Here is an 18,447-nt window from a genome sequence, read left to right on the forward strand (position 1 = left end):
AGGCTAGAATAACACGTCAACCCTGTTACCCATAGATAGACAGGCTAGAATAACACGTCAACCCTGTTACCCATGGATAGACAGGCTAGAAATGTTTTAACAATTTCATTTGTTGGGTGAAGCTTGCATTCAATTGTCACTCTGCACACAACAAGCTTCCATTCCCCATCACAAGGGGATTTATGGCAGCTTTAAGAAGTCGTCAACCCTGTTACTTTATTTGGCACTTACTATAGTAATTATTTTTATTTAACTTCTTTTGATATCTTTTTTAATGAAGTTCTCTGCTCTTTATAACAATGTTCTTTTTTAAATATATATATATATATATATACCAAGTTACACTTCTCCAAAGGCACTGAATTGGTGGACCGACCCATAGGCATTTAGGTGAATGTTTTGGATTCTAAACTGTGCACAAGCGTATATTCTGGCCCATTTAAATATGTTCTATAATGCTATTTGGTCATATGTATGAAAAATATCCACACTAGTTATGTGATAAATCATTTAATAAACAAAAGCTTCCAACACCTCAGTTTACAACTACTGTTTTATATCCTTTTAGACATATACCACAGTCAAATAAGGCATTGCTTTAATTATTCTAGACCTCCCAGAAGTCGAGATGCTGTAAGGCAGTTGAAATAAATTAATGGCTGGGTAGATGTCAGTTCTCAGCTGTCTGTTGCAGGCTGTTGTTGATGGCTGATAAGGTCTGACTGGCTCCCTGCAGCTCCATACTGAGCTGACTGCTCCTCTCCAGCACCTCAGACAGCTCTTGCAAATTGGCCTCCATTCCACGGCCATGCTCCTCATAGCTGCTGAACATCTGCTCCTTCACCTGCTGGCACACCTCACTCACCTGGGGAGGGACCCACATATGCATATACACACTAGTCACAGTCACACTCCTTCACATAAACATTAAACTAGACTTGTAATCTCAATGCATTCTTTTTTAACTACAAATAAATATGACCATGTACTTTTTACTCAATAGTAGGACAGTGATACCTTATCCATTAACTTGTTCTCGAATGTGGTCATGATTTCCTGGTCCATGGCTCGGCTCTGGTTTATTCTCTCTATCAGATCCTGGGCCTTCTTCCCTATCTCCTCTATCGTTGAACTGAGAACAGTCGTAGTCTCCTCACCTGGGAGCTCACTGGAAGTACTGTTGTGTACGTTACGTCTATTGGAGATGTTTGAAATGTCGATGCCGGAGTCCTCACTTCCATAAAAATTAAAAATAAACGTTAAATACTTAAACAGAACACATAATGAATAATGCTTTTAACCCAGTAACTCCATACCTTTGCTGTCCATGGCTTTCATCCAGTGTCACAAATGAAAATGACTCATCAGGGATGTCCTGGTCTGGCCCATGTCCTTGTTCAGGGTCCTAAGGATACAGGGACAAATGTCAATCAAACCATAACATTTTCTGATCCCCCCCAGTATACATTGACAAAGTGTACAGTTGTCAAACCTACGTAGCAAAGGATTCGCAGGTGCAAGATATCAGTCATTCAGAGTTTAGCTGGACAGTCTCATATTTTCCTTCATTTACCTTGGGTGATGAGGGATGATGACCCGGTTTTGGTGTAGACTGAAAGGTAGGGGCTGGCTTTCCAAAGAAGAGCTGGGCCATTTTCTATGAGCAAAATGTTGCATAGGAAAAATAAATGCAACCGGTATGGAAGTTAGCTAATTCTGTAAGAACTCAACCAAAACCACTTTCTAACCTTCTCTGACTCAACTACTTTAACGTTAATAGTTACATTGGGCTATGCTGGCCAGCTAGCCTAGCTAGGCATAAAGCTAACCCTTCAGTCTGATCTGATCATGACAAAACCAAATAAGTTATCCAGTTATCCAGTCTCGAGTTTTGTCAAGGGTAACTCATGTGGTAACCAAAATATTAGGAATATTTAGCGAAACTTCATTGGAAACAACAAAATACTGTTGCTGGCTACTTACCCCCCCCAAAATAATATTATTCAGTTGCACTGTGTCATAAAAGTTTTCGTCAGAACTGTCTGGCCACCTCGAAAATTGCGCGCGAAAAACGGGTTCTGGGGGACACGTGCTGTGAACTGGTCAATTTTTCAACGTCGACTCCGAACAATACTGTATCATGCACCGACACGCATTTTGAATGATTGAATGCATATTATTTAAAATAATCATCAAAGAAACACATTTTATCATCAAACATATGACACATTCAAATGATTTGTTAAAACTGTGAGGCTGGAGTCCGGGCAAGACAGTGGGAGAAAAACATTTAGATAGAGCACCAGAGATGGGGTATTTTCAGGATGAACTTTGTGTGATCAAACCAATTTTAAAGTACATCCATCTGAGCTCAGCCATTGTGAAAAGTTTTTGATATCTGGGATTAGGCCTGAGGTAATGCCAGTGGGATTTAAACAGAAGTGATCAGCAAACTGGAAGAAAAGAAAAACAGAAAAAGAGGATGAAACAGGAAGAAGTTAAAAACAAAGTCAAACTTGGGGCTGAATTTCATGTAAGGCAGTTCCTAGGATAGACAAACACCTAGCATCAGAAGGGTGAACAGGACTATGCAGAGAAGATGGAGTGACAGATAGATGGAGCTATAGGATTAATATAACCATCATGCTGCACATGTGCAGTAGCTTAATCTGTTTTGGCGACCTTGCCGCAGTGTCTGAGAACGGTGTTGTACTGCAATAATTCCATAGCATAGCAAACACTGGGAAAATGGTATTTGGATGGGTCATGTACACGGTGATTTGTCCTGGCAGGGGCTCAACGGTAATTTAACCCATGCAGTGTCCTTTCAGTTCCATTCTGAGTAAAGCAGATTCAATCCGGACCATGGAAGATCCGTGTTATAGCGCGCTTGACATTTAAAGGTAATTTCCAGTTGAGCCGATATATGCAGCGTTTACCGTGAATGTAGTCTCCACGAACGAATAAACATTTTCTTTAAAAGGTGCATAGTCGAAAGGGGGCGATCTGATTGAATCTCGGCTTGACATCCTAAATATCCCAAAATACCATAGCCTTCTAGGTGTGTCTGATGTGCATTCTCTTTCATTTATTTAGAGGCTTCTATGTGAAAGAAGTGATTTGCAAACTGGAATTCCACCCCTAACACCTTTGCACAGATAGTCTACAGGCACGCAGAAAGGGGTGCCTGTAATTGGCAAATTACCATAATTTGCTAATAAATTCATAAAAAATCCTACAATGGGATTTTCTGGATTTTTTTCCCTAATTTTGTCTGTCATAGTTGAAGTGTACCTATGATGAAAAGGCCTCTCATACAGGCCTCTCATCTTTTTAAGTGGGAGAACTTGCACAATTGGTAGATGACTAAATACTTTTTTTGCCCCACTGTACAGGAAGCAACACAATATGAGAAGATGTCCGTGTTCTGTTGCAATATGTAGATATATTGAACCAACAGAACAAATCAAAACAAATGTATTTATATAGCCCTTCGTACATCAGCTGATATCTCAAAGTGCTGTACAGAAACCCAGCCTAAAACCCCAAACAGCAAGCAATGCAGGTGTAGAAGCACGGTGGCTAGTAAAAACTCCCTAGAAAGGCCAAAACCTAGGAAGAAACCTAGAGAGGAACCAGGCTATGAGGGGTGGCCAGTCCTCTTCTGGCTGTGCCGGGTGGAAATTATAACAGAACATGGCCAAGATGTTCAAATGTTCATAAATGACCAGCATGGTCGAATAATAATAAGGCAGGACAGTTGAAACTAGAGCAGCCGCACGGCCAGGTGGACGGGACAGCAAGGAGTCATCATGTCAGGTAGTCCTGGGGCATGGTCCTAGAGAACGCACACTTAGATTCACACAGGACACCGAATAGGACAGGAGAAGTACTCCAGATATAACAAACTGACCCTAGCCCCCCGACACATAAACTACTGCAGCATAAATACTGGAGGCTGAGACAGGAGGGATCAGGAGACACTGTGGTCCCATCCGAGGACACCCCGGACAGGGCCAAACAGGAAGGATATAACCCCACCCACTTTGCCAAAGCACAGCCCCCACACCACTAGAGGGATATCTTCAAAACGTTCTCAAAGTTCAGGAGATAATCTCTGTAGGTATTCCAGTAGCTCTAGCAGTTTAAACCCATCAGGAAATGAGGGACATGGGGTGGGCAGATAAAGGCTTGTCTCATAAAGGGAATAAACCTCTAATCTCTTCAGATTCTGCTTCTTTGCATGTCTACTGCTGCTTTGAAATGGGGAATTATGAAACAAATAAATCCCATACATGCCCAAGCCTGCTCTCTACCTAAGGAAATAGAAATCAGTCACTGAACATGAACCAATGTAACGCCTATTTTGGTATAAATTATTTTTTTTAACACGTAGCCTAATAGTAATGTATTTATTTGATAGGGACAGCCTACATTGACACATTGAGGCCATGAACTATATGCTTATTTCCAGTTAGGATTTGGCTTATTAGGATGAGTTTCAAAATCTTCTTACAATTAGGGCTGCTAGTGAAACTAGCTGTTAATCCAGTCTATGGTGGGAAAGCATTGAAGGTCAAAGGGCAGGGCTGTGCCCTGAATTATGCCCAGTGGAGTGGAGAAATATATTTCCCCTAAAATAATCTAGTGGAGATGAACAACTACATGTTTCAAAGATGATAGTAGACTTATATTGAATATGAAAAGCTCTTCAATATTTCCTAAACAACATGTATGAACCAAATAGGCCCACTACATGCGATTGTGTCGATTAACTATCTCCTGTAAAGGTTCTAATCGGCCAGAGGATCTTCACGCCATGCGTCCTTAGTACATTTAAGGAGACAACATTTCTTGGTAATGTAAATCCATCAACTAAGGAATTAAGGGAACATTATCAACTACATCTAGTTGATACGGGTTGGCTGTTTAAGTGGAGGCGGGATAAAGTTTATCCCTTGAGTGATGAACAGTGGGCGGTCTAAAAATACTACTGTTTACTACAGCGTGAAAATTGGTTGGGTCATTTCAGCACCAAGGACAGAGACAAAGGGATGACAAAGAAGCGCGTCAAAGAAAGCTCCAGGGACACTGATTTATGAACATGGAAATTAATTTCAGATAGACATCCAAACGTTTTTTCTCCAATTTAGGGACCTTTTAAAAGAAATCTAAGCAAAGCCAGTATCATCAAAACAGCAGTCGTCCAAAATCGTCCAAAATCAAGGTAAGCGGCTAACGCTTGTACTGTCAAAATGGTTTTGAAATCGTTTGGAATTAATATCTCCATAAATTAAAACTATATTTGGTGGAGTTGTGTTCACCTCCAAATCCACTGATATATTAACGTATATACATGTTTCATGCTTTTCAATCCCCTTTAGGATCATTCGAACTGAGACATCAAAGAAGTTGAGACTTGAGTGTTGCACGGATTCAAGACTCACCACCAATCAAGTCCTTGTCTTGGTGTTGTGGGGGGGGATTTCCTCATATCCGGACATCAGCGCGTTTATCATCATTAGAGCTATATCGCTTAGGCTTCTTTTCCATAATGAATGACCTCAATTTCACCAGTTTTAATTTCAATGATGAGGCACATGCTTCCCCACTAGTCTCCAAATTCGACGTACTAGACGGGACGGAAGACCCGCTGTACAAGGAGTATAAGCCGGCAGTCCGGGACCTCATTCCGTTGCCAAAGGCAGTGGTCTACCTGCTGATTGCAGCACTGGTAGTGGTTGGAGTCGCCTATGCTATTGTTGGACATCTGATCAAGGACCTGGCCCTTGATATAACAGGTATGAACTTAAAATGTTCGAAAATCAGGTGGAAATGTAACTAATCTATGTAGTTGTTAGGCTGTTCCATCGTAATGTATAAGTGTACCAAATAACTTGTGGCGAATAGGCATAAACCTAAGCTTTTCTATGCAAAATGGCTAAATGACTAGCTAACACAGGGATGACCAGAGGCACCAGTCTTGAAGCAAATGTGCTTATCTCTGTTTACCCCTTTCATCAGAATGTCTTCTTGGCCCCACTGAGGAGGACCTAGAGAAGAACAGAAACCCAGAGTGCTTCATTGCCAGACACCCCCCCATAGTCCTGACCCACAATGCCTTCCACGTGTGGGACACAAATGATGTTGGCTTCCCCATGCCCCTGGATGAGAGCCTCCCGGCAAGCCCTTTGCTGTTTCCTGCAATCCCCTACATCCCCTTCTTCCCCACCCATGGCACCGGCAACAACAGCCCTGCTGCCCTGGCCATAGACAGCAGCCCCTGGCCTGGGTACTCTAACTCCCTCCCCAGCGAGATCTGAAAGGAACCAGCACCAACTCCCTCCAGCCCTGTGGTCACTGGTTGATTCTGATTACACCAAGCTCGTCACAGGACTCAACAGACCTACTTAAGGTTATTAACAAGACAACTAAATGGGTTGAAATGTAAACAACACACAGCAACCAAAACTTGACAAAGGAGAGTTTGAAGATAACTTTCATGCTGGTGCTATACTGTATCATCCTGTACTGACACTGAGATTTGTCTACTGCAGGATATCTTAATTAAACTATGGGTTGGGACCTTGAGTGGGCCCTGGGTATGTGAAAGGTGGGTCGCGAGTTATGGGAATACATCTACAATTACACACTATTTATTCTTAATTTGGGTCATGGGAGGACGGTCAGTTTCTCATTTGCGTCTAGAGCTGAAAAAGTTTAAGAACCCCTGGTCTACTGAATGGACCCTGTGCAGGACAGGGGTTAATCAATGGCTATTGCCATGAGAAGATTATTTAAAGATGTGCAACACATTCAAAATGATCCAGACTGATCCCATGAAAAAGGATTTGCCATGTTTCATCCCACACCTATAACCATCAGCTGCCTACACCAGCCCCCTTTCTAATATAACATTTAAATACTGCTTCAGTATCCATCAAAACATGGAGGGATTTGGGGGCCTCTAAAAACAGCTACTCCTCTGTAATATAAATGTTGCTTCATTTCAAGATCAAAGTAAAATGATGAAAAGGAAATAATGAGACCATGTTTTGATGATCTCCTAAATGTATTAATAATTTACTGATCAATGCAAAGCATTGCATTCATGGTGATATATGTGGAACTGTGTGCAAAATGACTCCCAGATGTGGCTTTGGAGTTGAAATGAGAGTATGAGGGTGAACATAATTAAGGACCAGCTAAAGGTTTGTCCACTGGTTGTGCCAACAAAGGAATTTGACTTGACTGTCTGTATCTACATAACATGAAAAGGGACTACAATTATACAGTACCACATCAAAGTTGAGATGTTCAATGAAGTAGTAAATATGTGTACCAAGTTCAAACTAAATGGCTATTACATAGGTTGTTATTATTGATTTAAGTATGTAGTGTAACTTCTGCAAGTTAGAAACTGCAAACATGATATGATGCAGGTGAACACACAGGATGAAATTGCACAGGATAAAAAATATATATATCTAAATTGAAATGTGCATATAAAACTGGATACAAATACCTATGAAGCATTTTTCTATCCCAGTGCGTGTGAAGATAGTTAGTACCTGGTAGAATAAAACTGCATCCCAAAAGTATGTTCCAACTAGAATTAGAGGTTCCATAGAGAAACTTGGTTGATCTGTTCTGTCTATATATTGTTTTGTTGTGGGGAACCCTTAGCTGGACTCCCAGACTCTGGTTTAAAATGTTATTTCCAGACGTTGAAGGATTAGCTGAACAGAAAGACTTAAGGAGTTCGTGCAATTGATTAAGTAAACAACCTTTAAATCCTGTCTGTCCATTATTGCAGCAGACACAGGATTTCCCAGTCTTGGCAGAGCACGCAACATCATTATCTTTGTCACAAACTTTCAACAGCATCTATTCTGGGCCCACAAGTTGACTTCAATAGCATGCAAGGTTTTATAAAGACTCCCGAATTCAGAAGTTCAGCTCCATGTAGGCGTCGAAAGACAGCACAGGATGCTCAGGCAGACTTGCATGTACCACGACGTCGCTGTGCCAGGTTCATTCAGGAGAAGCAATTCCAGTGAAGTGATTACGCATGGCTGAAGTACAACTTCAATATTGCTCCTCAGAAGGATACTGATTTGCATTACAACGTAGTCTCTGATTCAGACTATGGAAGATTTACATAATACATAACAGTAGAGTGTATAACATCTCTTCACAACAGCAAATGTATTCAGAATCTTGCAGGGATTGGGGATGAACTAGGCTACCAGCAAAAAACATATCCAACGTGCCGTTGCCCAAAACAAACTAACAGGAAGACTTGAATCTTTATTTAGTACCATAGCAAATTATTTTAGGTTACACTTACAACCAAAGTGCTCTAATGTGTTAACCCAATTATCTCCTGTGAGCACACAGAGCTAAAAGTCTACGATGACATGAGACTTAGAGGCGATAAAGGTGATTCGTAATCCCACCTTCACTGGAATGACACAAATAACTCCTAAATCCTCTGGGTTAAACCTTGGCACACATCACTCAACACGCCAATCCACGTTACACACCTGCCACAACAAGATTGAGGAAAACAAGAATGTTCTTCTGACCGGTTTAAAACCAGACCTGGCACAGCCAGAGTAGAATAACAAAAACTCAGCATTACCAATGGGGATTACATTAGACTGACGGCGTAAATCGTGCTACTTTCAAATATCTTTATTTGACCATTTCTAATTTGTCTCATGAACTGAGTGGACACAGCACAGAGTTGGTTGGTTTTGTATGGAAGGCTAAAGGGCTTCAAGTTAGCATCTTTACTGTACAAGCATTTCATTACATAGAAAACTGCACAGCGGCTACCTAACGTTTAAATTTAAAAAACAGACTCACTGGTGAAGTTCCTTATGCTCTGATGTAGTGCACACATCAGCAGAGAACACAGTAATAGCACTACCTACCCCTCAGCACATGCATAGCTGCTGGTTAGGACCAAAGATGAGTTATAACTGTTTCATAAATTAGGTTTAAAGTATAATCTGTGTATCGCGTGGCTAAACAACGGCAATAATCCAGCTAGAACCACAGACAAGCTATAAGGAGAAAAGTAAGTCCTCTTTCCCTCCCTCTCAAACAGACAGATCTGTCTCTGGCCAAGGTAGATTAAGGGTTTGTGGGATTCTTCAGTGTTCATATGGTTGCTAGTGGGCAAAGGGGTCCTGATGACACGGGCCTTGGGTGGGATGTGGTCCTTCTGTAGCTCAGTTGGTAGAGCATGGCGCTTGTAACGCCAGGGTAGTGGGTTCGATTCCCGGGACCACCCATACGTAGAATGTATGCACACATGACTGTAAGTCGCTTTGGATAAAAGCGTCTGCTAAATGGCATATATTATTATTATTATTATTATTATGTGTATGGCAATGTGAGCCTGTCCAAGAGGAAGCCTGAACAGAATCTAAGAGTCCAGTCGACACACAGGGCTGTCGTAGACCATCTGCAGGTTGACCTTGTGTCCCACCAACTCACGAATGTTGTTGATGCCATACTTGATCATGGTGGGCCTGAAGGAGACAGAGAAGGGCAGAGGAAAGCGTGTCAGGAAGATGACATAGTACATTATAAGGAGAGGTGGAAACAGCAAAGAGAAAGCGGGGACAAACAGGGATAGAGACAAAGGTCTATATGGACAGAGGGGATGGAGGAGAGCGATTACACAGAGTAGATGATATGGTCCTTCCCAGCTCACTGACTATAGCCATTAGCAGTGATTTCTTCATAGATACAATTCCTCAGTGTCACCAGGGTTCAAGCACCCGCAGTAGAGCACAAATATATCTAATTGGTCAGTTCTGACCATCTGAGGAAACCATTATTCTAGGCTCATTAGGCGATATGGTGTTTTATGCTAATTTCTCAGATATAACAATCCAGAAGTAAACATGTCGACATGTGGGCCAAAATACTGGTGGTGTGCGCTGGAAGCATGGCTGCACATCTGGGGACATGACCACACTACTGTCCACCTTTAACCCCTCTATGGGAAATCACACTGGGATTACAGGCATAACATTGTATATTTTCACATTATGGAAACATTTTACTATTGAAATCCCATGTCCCATTCAAGTACACTAACAGTTGACCCTGTGCATCTGGTTATGAGAGAGTTAAGGTCAGGGTAAGGGATAGGGAGCTGATGCGGGTCAATTCCAGTGAGATAGCTGGCCCAAGAGTGGAGCAGTGGAGAGACGGGTAATGATGGGGGTGCGAATAGATAGTTACATAATGCAATATTATTTTTGGATGGTATTATATCGATATCCAAGTTGATTTGTAATTAATAATAAATAAATGGTTTTGCTACTCTCGGTAGCGTTAGCTAGCACTAGTCGGCTGTACCTGCCTATAGCTTGTTCTCCATCTTCTTTTTAAATAGCGATCAAACATTTTTTCAGCACTTAGTTCCCTGACTGATCAAAACGTGTTTTCTCATGCTCTCGCTTGTCTCTCTGCAGCAGACATACACAGAGTATAACAAACATTAAGAACACCTTCCTAATATTGAGTTGCACCCCACCTTTTGCCATCAGAACAGCCTCAATTCTACAAGGTGTCGAAAGCGTTCCACAGGGATGCTGGCCCATGTTGACTTCAATGCTTTCCACAGTTGTGTCAAGTTGGCTGGATGTCCTTTGGGTGGTGGACCATTCTTGATGCACACAGGAAACTGTTGGCCATGAAAAACCCAGCAGCGTTGCTGTTCTTGACAGACTCAAAACTGGTGCCCTGGCACCTACTACCACACCCACCCCGTCTTGCCCATTCATACTCTGAATGGCACACATACACAATCCATGTCGCAATTGTCTCAAGGCTTAAAAATCCTTTAACCTGTCTCCTTGAAGTAGATTTAACAGGTGACATCAATAAGGGATCATAGCTTTCACCTGAATTTACATGGTTTGTCTATGTCATGGAAAGAGCAGGTCTTTCTTATGTTTTAGACCACATATCGTATCGCCACCTAAGTATGGTGATATCGTATCTTGAGGTCCCTGGCAATTCCCGGCCCTAGAGACAGGGTTCAGAGAGTGTTGAAGTGGGGTAGGCCAGGCAGAAGGGGTTGTGTATTGTAGGTCTTGTATTAACAAATGTCGGTCAGTCAATTCCATTACATCACCAGAACCAGTTCTAGTTGAAGAGGATGTGTTTCTTTGTCATTGACTCACCTCTCCAGAGACAGCCCCCAGGCGATGACCGTCACCCCCTCAGGGAGCCCCATAGGCAGCAGCATCTCTGGCCTGAACATCCCAGAGTTTCCCACCTCCACCCACTTCTTCAGCCCTGGAGTGAGCAGGAATGGACAAATTAAGATGGATTCAGTGTGTGCCTCCCGGGTGGCACAGTGGTCTAAGGTACTGCATCACAGTGCTAGCTGTGCCACCAGAGACTCTGGGTTCGAGCCCAGGCTCTGTCGCAGCCGGCCGCGACCCGGAGGCACACAATTGGCTCAGCGTCGTCCGGGTTAGGGAGGGATTGGCCAGTACGGATATCCTTGTCTCATCTCGCACTAGCGACTCCTGTGGCAGGCCGGGCGCAGTGCACCCTGACCAGGTCGCTAGGTGTTTCCTCCGACACATTGGTGCGGCTGGCTTCCGGGTTTGGATGCGTGCTGTGTTAAAAGCATTGCGGCTTGGTTGGGTTGTGTTTCGGAGGATGCATGGCTCTCGACCTTCGCCTTGTAGTGATAAGACAGTAACTGCTAACAATTGGATACCACGAAATTGTGGAGAAAAAAAAAAGATGTACTCAGTGTGGATAGGATTGCGTCGTCTATGGGCTTTTGGGTTTGAGTGAGACAAGGCCAAAACACACATTTCACAAACATGAGACATGCCAGGGTTTGAGGATCTTCAAAAGAACTGTACCTTCATGATAGCTGAACACTTCCATGCTCGGCTCGGTGTATGGATTGTAGGCCGGTTTAAAGCGTAATTTGGTGATTCCTGGAGAAAATTATAAATATATTTACTTTCTCAGAAATACTACATCTGACAGAGAAACAAGCTCATGTTGTACTACAGGCATTAAGATGCATTAGAGGCCACATCAGTACGGACAACTGGAAAAAAAAAAAAAAAAAAAAAACATTTAAAAAAATGTAAAGAATGAGGTACTGGAAGCAGGGTGGGGTCAATTCTTATAGAATTTAAATTCCATTCAATTCTTGAATTCCCTAATTCATGAGAATGTGTTGAATTACATTCTATTTTTTATTTTTTTACATTTAATCTTTAGAATTGAAATTCAATATTTTTTACATTTCCTAGTTAATGTAATTAATGCATATAGTAACATTTACTGTAGGATTTGTTTTTCATCATTTCAACCTGTATTCAGATATTTCCAGTATAGCTAGGCTGTCTGAACAGTGACATGATCAGCCTGAAAGCCTGAGGAAATTTAATTTCTAATTGGAATTTGTTGAATTATTGGGGATAATATTGAATTTTGATTTGAATTCTTGGAATTTACCAAACATTGGAAATGAGAGGAATTGAATTCTCTCTGAATTCAAAGACCGACCTCGAATTTGAATTAAATTACATTTCGTGGGAGAGAATTGAATGAGTGGAATTGACCCCAACCCTGACTGGTAGAGCCCTCACCTAGTTTATTGAAAAACTGATGAAGGATGCCCATGAGGTCACCCAGGGTAAGGCCATAGTCAGCCACCACTCCCTCAATCTGGTGAAACTCTGCCAAGTGGGTGGCATCCAGAGTTTCATTACGGAATACTCTGTCGATGGAGAAGTACTTGACAGGGGTGAACTTTTCCTGGTAGAAAGAAAGGTACATATGAAATGGTTAGAGGAAAGTTGCTCAATTACTGCACAGTTAGAATGTAACATCACCCTCATGCAATTACTTTCTAATTCATTTTAGTAAATACTAAGACAGCATGAACAAACGTAGATAGTGGGTTACCTGCTGAGCGAGTTTGTACAGCATGCGAGCGCTGACTGCTGTGGTGTGAGTACGGAGGATGTTCTTCTGAGCCTCCTCAATCTTCCAGTCATACTTATACCTGTCAAACACACACAGCGTTAAAAATAGAACATGTTGGGCCTCCTGAGTGGCACAGTGGTCTAAGGCACTGCATCGCAGTGCTAGATGTGTCACTAGAGATCCTGATTAGAGTCCAGCTGCAGCCGGCCGCGACCGAGTGACACATGGGGCGGCACAAAATTGGCCGAGCTTTGTCCAGGTTAGGGGTGGGTTTGGCCGACAGGGATGTTCTTGTCCCATCGCGTACTAGCGGCTCCTGTGGCGGGCCGGGCGCTGTTTCCTCTGTGTTTCCTCCGACATATTGGTGCGGCTGGCTTCCGGGTTAAGTGGGCATTGTGTCAAGAATGAGTCCGTACGGGAGTTGCAGCAATGGGACAAGATTGACTACCAATTGTATACCACGAAATTGGGGAGATTTATTTACATTTTTATAAAAATAAATTAAATAAAACGTGTGTGTGTAAATCCATGTGTATGCACGTGTGTGGAAGATTAGCTCTCACCCCTGTGAGCCAAAGCCTCCCTCTGAATGGACCTTCCTCACTCTCTCCAGGTAGTCCTGGGGAAACTCATGGGCCTGAGCTGGGTCTGAGACATATAATAAGAGGGGCCACAGTTACTGGTAAGTTAAATGGAAATAATACTGATGGTACATGATGAAAACAGATGAGTTATATCGAATGGAAATAAAGAGTCTGTTTTAGCTAGGGAAATCAGATTTCCCTTTCAGTGCATCATCAATAATGCACCATTTTATCCTATCTGGGCATCAAGTCCAGACACACAGAGACACCCAGTCGCTCACCAGACAGGAAGAAGGTGTCGTGTTGGTCCCTGGCTGGGTGCTGCTGGGGCTGAAACAGGGAGTCAAAGTTCCAGAAGGAGCTCTCAATGAAGTTGTTGGTGGGCATCTCAGTGAAGCTGAAGGAGACAGGAGGAGTGAGTACACACAGGTCTTAAACCTTAGTCTTACCGTACATTAGTTATATAGGGTATACTGATGGTGTCCTGCAAGGGCAGAATAGAGGATAGGCGACTGACCCCATCTCCAGGAAGATCTGTCTGAACTGCGTGCGGACCTTCATGAGCGGATGCAGGTGGCCACAGTCTGGGGCCACACCCAAGGCCTCAAAGTTATAAGGCTTGAACTTCTTCTCCTTCCAGCTCCCACTGTCACAGACCAGAGATAGGTCCATTTGGAGGAGAACATATAATATGTTCTAGAGAACATCAAATTAATTTGTGTATATGGCCAAACACAAGCAAAGTCTGTGTGCAGATAAAACGTGGAGGTAAATGTACAAAAACACCCATTTCATTTTTGGGACACCTGAATACAGTTCTGTGCCAAATCCCCTCATGTCCCCTCATGTGATATTGCAGACCAGGTGCATTTTCATTCATCTGTTTTGGGGTACGAGAACTAACAAATTGTTTCAGACAATCACATGAAAACCAGGCTTGGTCAAGAGATCACCTGCATTTGAGAGACAGCAGTTTCCAGGTAAAAATAAAAACTAATAGGATCATGCGCGGTACCTAATGAAAACACTGCCAATTTGACTACAACATGAATAGAAATGACATCACTGTGAGAGAATGAACAACTTCAGGCTAATATACATTTGCCTTAGGACGGGGTCCTCAACAGCAGCATGCAGGTTAGAGATACAGAATGAGGAATCCCTCGTCCATCTTAGCAATCATAGAGCGACCGTGACAAAGTTGACAGGAAAAGCAGAGCAGGACTCACCTTGCGATCATCTCAGGGGTGAGCTCTGTCTCCTGCTTAGTGATGGTGGTGCTGAAACAGCTGCCCTTTGTGATCCAATAGGACTTGACCGTCCTAAAATTCACGGAAATAAATATAATCATTCTCATTCAAACTGCATAAATGTGGTCATTTGAAAGTGGTATATCACATGAGTCACAAAGGCCACAAGAGGTCTTATCTTGGGGAACATTGGAGATTGGGAACATGTGGTGGTGGTGGTGAGGGCCTGGGACAGTATTTAGCAAATAGAAAGTATACAATTAACAATTTGTTGCTCAGTGTATTCATATCATTGGGTGAACGAGACATCTCGACTCAGACAAGACGACAACATTGACTCGCATCTGATCTGCGAATATTATGTAAGTAGGATGTAACTATGATATAAGACAATTTATATTCTAATCCAAACCTTATTGATGTATTTAATATCATTTCTCAGCTGTTATTTAACTAACGACTTAGGGGTCAACAAGTCAGAGAACATCATCAGCATGAGACTATGCTGAGGCTAGTTGTGACTGGGGCATCCTGAACATGCCGGATGCCAGATGAGTGAACACTGTGTTGTACTGCTGAATGGCATCTATTGCCATCTACTGGTAGATATCAATTAGGAATATACTTAACATTTCACAGACATTTTCACAGTAGTCAAATATTATCAACCGGTCTGATTCTTACACTTCAGAGAGCAGTTTGCGTTTCTTCAGCTCATTCTTCTCCTTCTCCTCCAGTTGAGACGCCTGGCCTTTCTGTACCAGGAGCAACTTGTCCCTCACCAAGTCTTCTAAGTGCTCCACCTGGACACACACACACACACACACACACACACACACACACACACACACACACACACACACACACACACACACACACACACACACACACACACACACACACACACACACACACACACACACACACACACACACACACACACACACACACACACACACACACAAAATTGATGTTTATGTGTGTCATACTTCATTTTTCCATTAGAAAAGCAACACTCCCACTCAATCACAAAGCACACCAAGTCAGATGTGAAGACAAACTCACAGTCTTGAAGATCCTGGGTCCGCCCTCGTGGCTCTTGTCCAGACGGATCCACTTGTTGGACATGGCCTTGCTGAAACCCACCTTCCCAAAGGCTAGTTTCTACACAGAAAGAGAGACAAAACTATCTGTAAACACTGCCCCAAGTGGAAAGCATATAAAATCACAATGTAAAGATCAACTTTCATTAAATTCTTTATTTTTCAGCCAGATTTTTTTCCTCCAAATAAACATAACATCATGGTACATATTATTTGTCCAGGCACCCTGCAGGTCCTCTCACCATGAGCTGGCTCTGAGGCATCCCTTCCTCTGGGATGGAGCTGACGACTCGGGCCTCATGGCTGCCCTGTTCGGCTATCTCACAGCCTTCCCCAGTCAGCTCCCAGTGCTTCGAGGAGCGCTGCTCAGCTGAGATCACCTGCGCAGGAAAACAAACAACCCTGATCAGAATCATAATGGAGCCTTGAGGCAGAAGACCACACATTTGTCATCTTCTCAAGGTCTGATTGGTGTACACATCATGAATTAACTATCACTGCACATTATACGTTTACCATGAATTCATTTTTAGATCCAGAGACAAAAACAGCTCCCAATTTATTGACTCAGTCTAATTTCTCAATGTTGACATTTTGGTATTTCATTAAGATGCCCATTAGCTGTTGCAAAAGGAGCAGCTACTCTTCCTGGGGTCCACACAAAACATGAAACATAATGACATAATACAGATCAATAGACAAGAACAAAACCACATAAAAAAAATTAAAGGCACATGTAGCCACCATATCAATGCATACACACAAACTATCTAGGTAAAATAGGGGAGAGGTGATGTGCCACGAGGTGTTGCTTTATCTGTTTTTTGAAATGAAACCAGGTTTGCTGTTTATTTGAACAATATGAGATGGAAGGAAGTTCCATGCAATAAGGGCTCTATATAATACTGTACGCTTTCTTGAATTTGTGAAATGACCCCTGGTGGCATGTCTGGTGGGAAAAGTGTGTGTGTCAGAGCTGCATGTATGTTGACTACGCAAACAATTTGGGATTTTCAACACATTAATGTTTTTTATAAAAAGATGTGATGCCATCAATCTCTCCTCAACTCTTAGCCAAGAGAGACTGGTATGCAGCGCTGGACCACACAACTGGACAATAATCAAGATTTGACAAAACTAGAGCCTGCAGAACTTTCTTTTTGAAGTGTGGTGTCAGAAAATCAGAGCATCTCTTTATTACGTCTGGACCTCTCCCCATCTTTACAACCATTGAATCTATATGTTTTGACCATGAAAGTTTACAATCTATGGTAACGCCAAGTAATTTAGTCTCCTCAACTTGTTCAACAGCCACACCATTCAGCTGCGGTCTAGCACTTCAAAAATCATTTGTACCAAATACAATGCTCTTAGTTTTCGAGATGTTCAGGACCAGTGTATTACTGGCCACCCACACCAAAACAGACTGCAAATCTTTGTTAAGGGTTTCTGTGACCTCATTAGCTGTGGTTGCTGATGTGTATATAGTTGAATCATCAGCATACATGGATACACATGCTTTGTTTAATGCAGGTCATTGGTAAAAATAGAAAAGAGTAGCGGGCCTAGAGAGCTGCCCTGCGGTACACCACACTTTACATGTTTGATATTAGAGAAGCTTCCATTAATTACCATCCTTTACAAGTAGTAGCCAGCTAGGTGTATCAGACGTTGGTAGATTGCCTTAATGACGATTCAATAAAACCAAATATTGAAAATGTCTAAAAGTTTTTGTTTTTAGTAAAGTTTGCTGACTAGCAGTGCAGTTGAACAATCAGACTGAACAGTCACCACTGCATTTATTCATGGCTAACACGATCCCGTTTACGTCCCTGTTGCATCACTTTCCTATCCAATCGCCCATCATCATAGGATGAACAGAAAATGCTATAAGTACAAGCTTGACGCCCAAAACTATATTTAATTTCAGAATGTATTAAAATTAGGTTAGTGTTAAGGTAATGGTCAGTTTTAGGTTTTTGCTTGGCGGTTTAAGCGTTAACTGTTAACCTTAAAGTCTCCGCCGAATGAAAAAAGTGGACGGTCACTTGACTTCCGCTTCAAAACGGGCAGGTAAACTCACATCACCAAGTGCCAGTAGGCTCTTCACAGCACCGACGATAGCTTGGTGGTCCACCCCGAGACTGGTCGCAACATCTTGACTGTCGAGACCACCGTCCACCTTTTCCACCCGCCGAAGAAGCGTTTCTACAAGACCAGTGTCAGCCATGCTAGTCACAGCGAAGCCGAAAAGAGACCGGTAGTGAGCTCAGTATTGGATATGTCGAAAGTACTGGAATACAAGAGCCAGTATTTTGGAAATACCGTAAACTCCTTAGAACAAGCGAAAATTAATACCTGAATTGACATCTTGAAGAATTAAAAAAAATCCACTACACACTTGATTTATCAGTGACTGCATTGCGACTGAGGATGAGAATGTTTAACACTTCACATAAATGGATATAGTTGAATTACTGATCTGATATATCCTGGAAATATTGTGCTTGCTGTCGGTAG

At 42.4% G+C, this 18,447-nt stretch overlaps 2 protein-coding genes across 3 annotated transcripts; both read right to left on the reverse strand.

Annotated features, from left to right (window-relative positions):
- Positions 1–449: 449 nt before the first annotated feature.
- Positions 450–2,205, reverse strand: LOC118364758 (synaptonemal complex central element protein 2-like). Of its 2 annotated transcripts, XM_035746462.2 has the most exons (5): positions 1,984–2,205; positions 1,574–1,657; positions 1,317–1,405; positions 1,018–1,234; positions 450–865 (listed from the first exon to the last, which is right to left on the reverse strand). In XM_035746462.2, exons 2-5 carry the CDS (start codon positions 1,652–1,654, stop codon positions 671–673), a joined length of 582 nt encoding a protein of 193 aa, XP_035602355.1. In that variant the 5' UTR covers positions 1,655–1,657; positions 1,984–2,205; the 3' UTR covers positions 450–670. The 2 variants fall into 2 exon arrangements, with proteins under 2 accessions (XP_035602355.1, XP_035602354.1); XM_035746461.2 differs by lacking the exon at positions 1,984–2,205 and having other exon boundaries at positions 452–865; positions 1,574–1,970.
- A 6,477-nt stretch (positions 2,206–8,682) lies between these two features.
- LOC118365541 (phenylalanine--tRNA ligase alpha subunit) lies at positions 8,683–18,203 on the reverse strand. Its single transcript, XM_052491246.1, has 14 exons — positions 18,011–18,203; positions 16,170–16,307; positions 15,890–15,988; positions 15,509–15,627; positions 14,804–14,896; positions 14,092–14,220; positions 13,856–13,971; positions 13,554–13,638; positions 12,970–13,069; positions 12,651–12,819; positions 11,910–11,987; positions 11,211–11,325; positions 9,390–9,542; positions 8,683–9,221 (listed from the first exon to the last, which is right to left on the reverse strand). The coding sequence occupies exons 1-13, from the start codon at positions 18,155–18,157 to the stop codon at positions 9,437–9,439; spliced, it is 1,494 nt and encodes a 497-aa protein (XP_052347206.1). The 5' UTR covers positions 18,158–18,203; the 3' UTR covers positions 8,683–9,221; positions 9,390–9,436.
- Positions 18,204–18,447: the final 244 nt, after the last annotated feature.

This window comes from Oncorhynchus keta, chromosome 32 (assembly GCF_023373465.1).
Source record: "Oncorhynchus keta strain PuntledgeMale-10-30-2019 chromosome 32, Oket_V2, whole genome shotgun sequence".
Classification (NCBI taxonomy): Eukaryota; Metazoa; Chordata; class Actinopteri; order Salmoniformes; family Salmonidae; genus Oncorhynchus; species Oncorhynchus keta.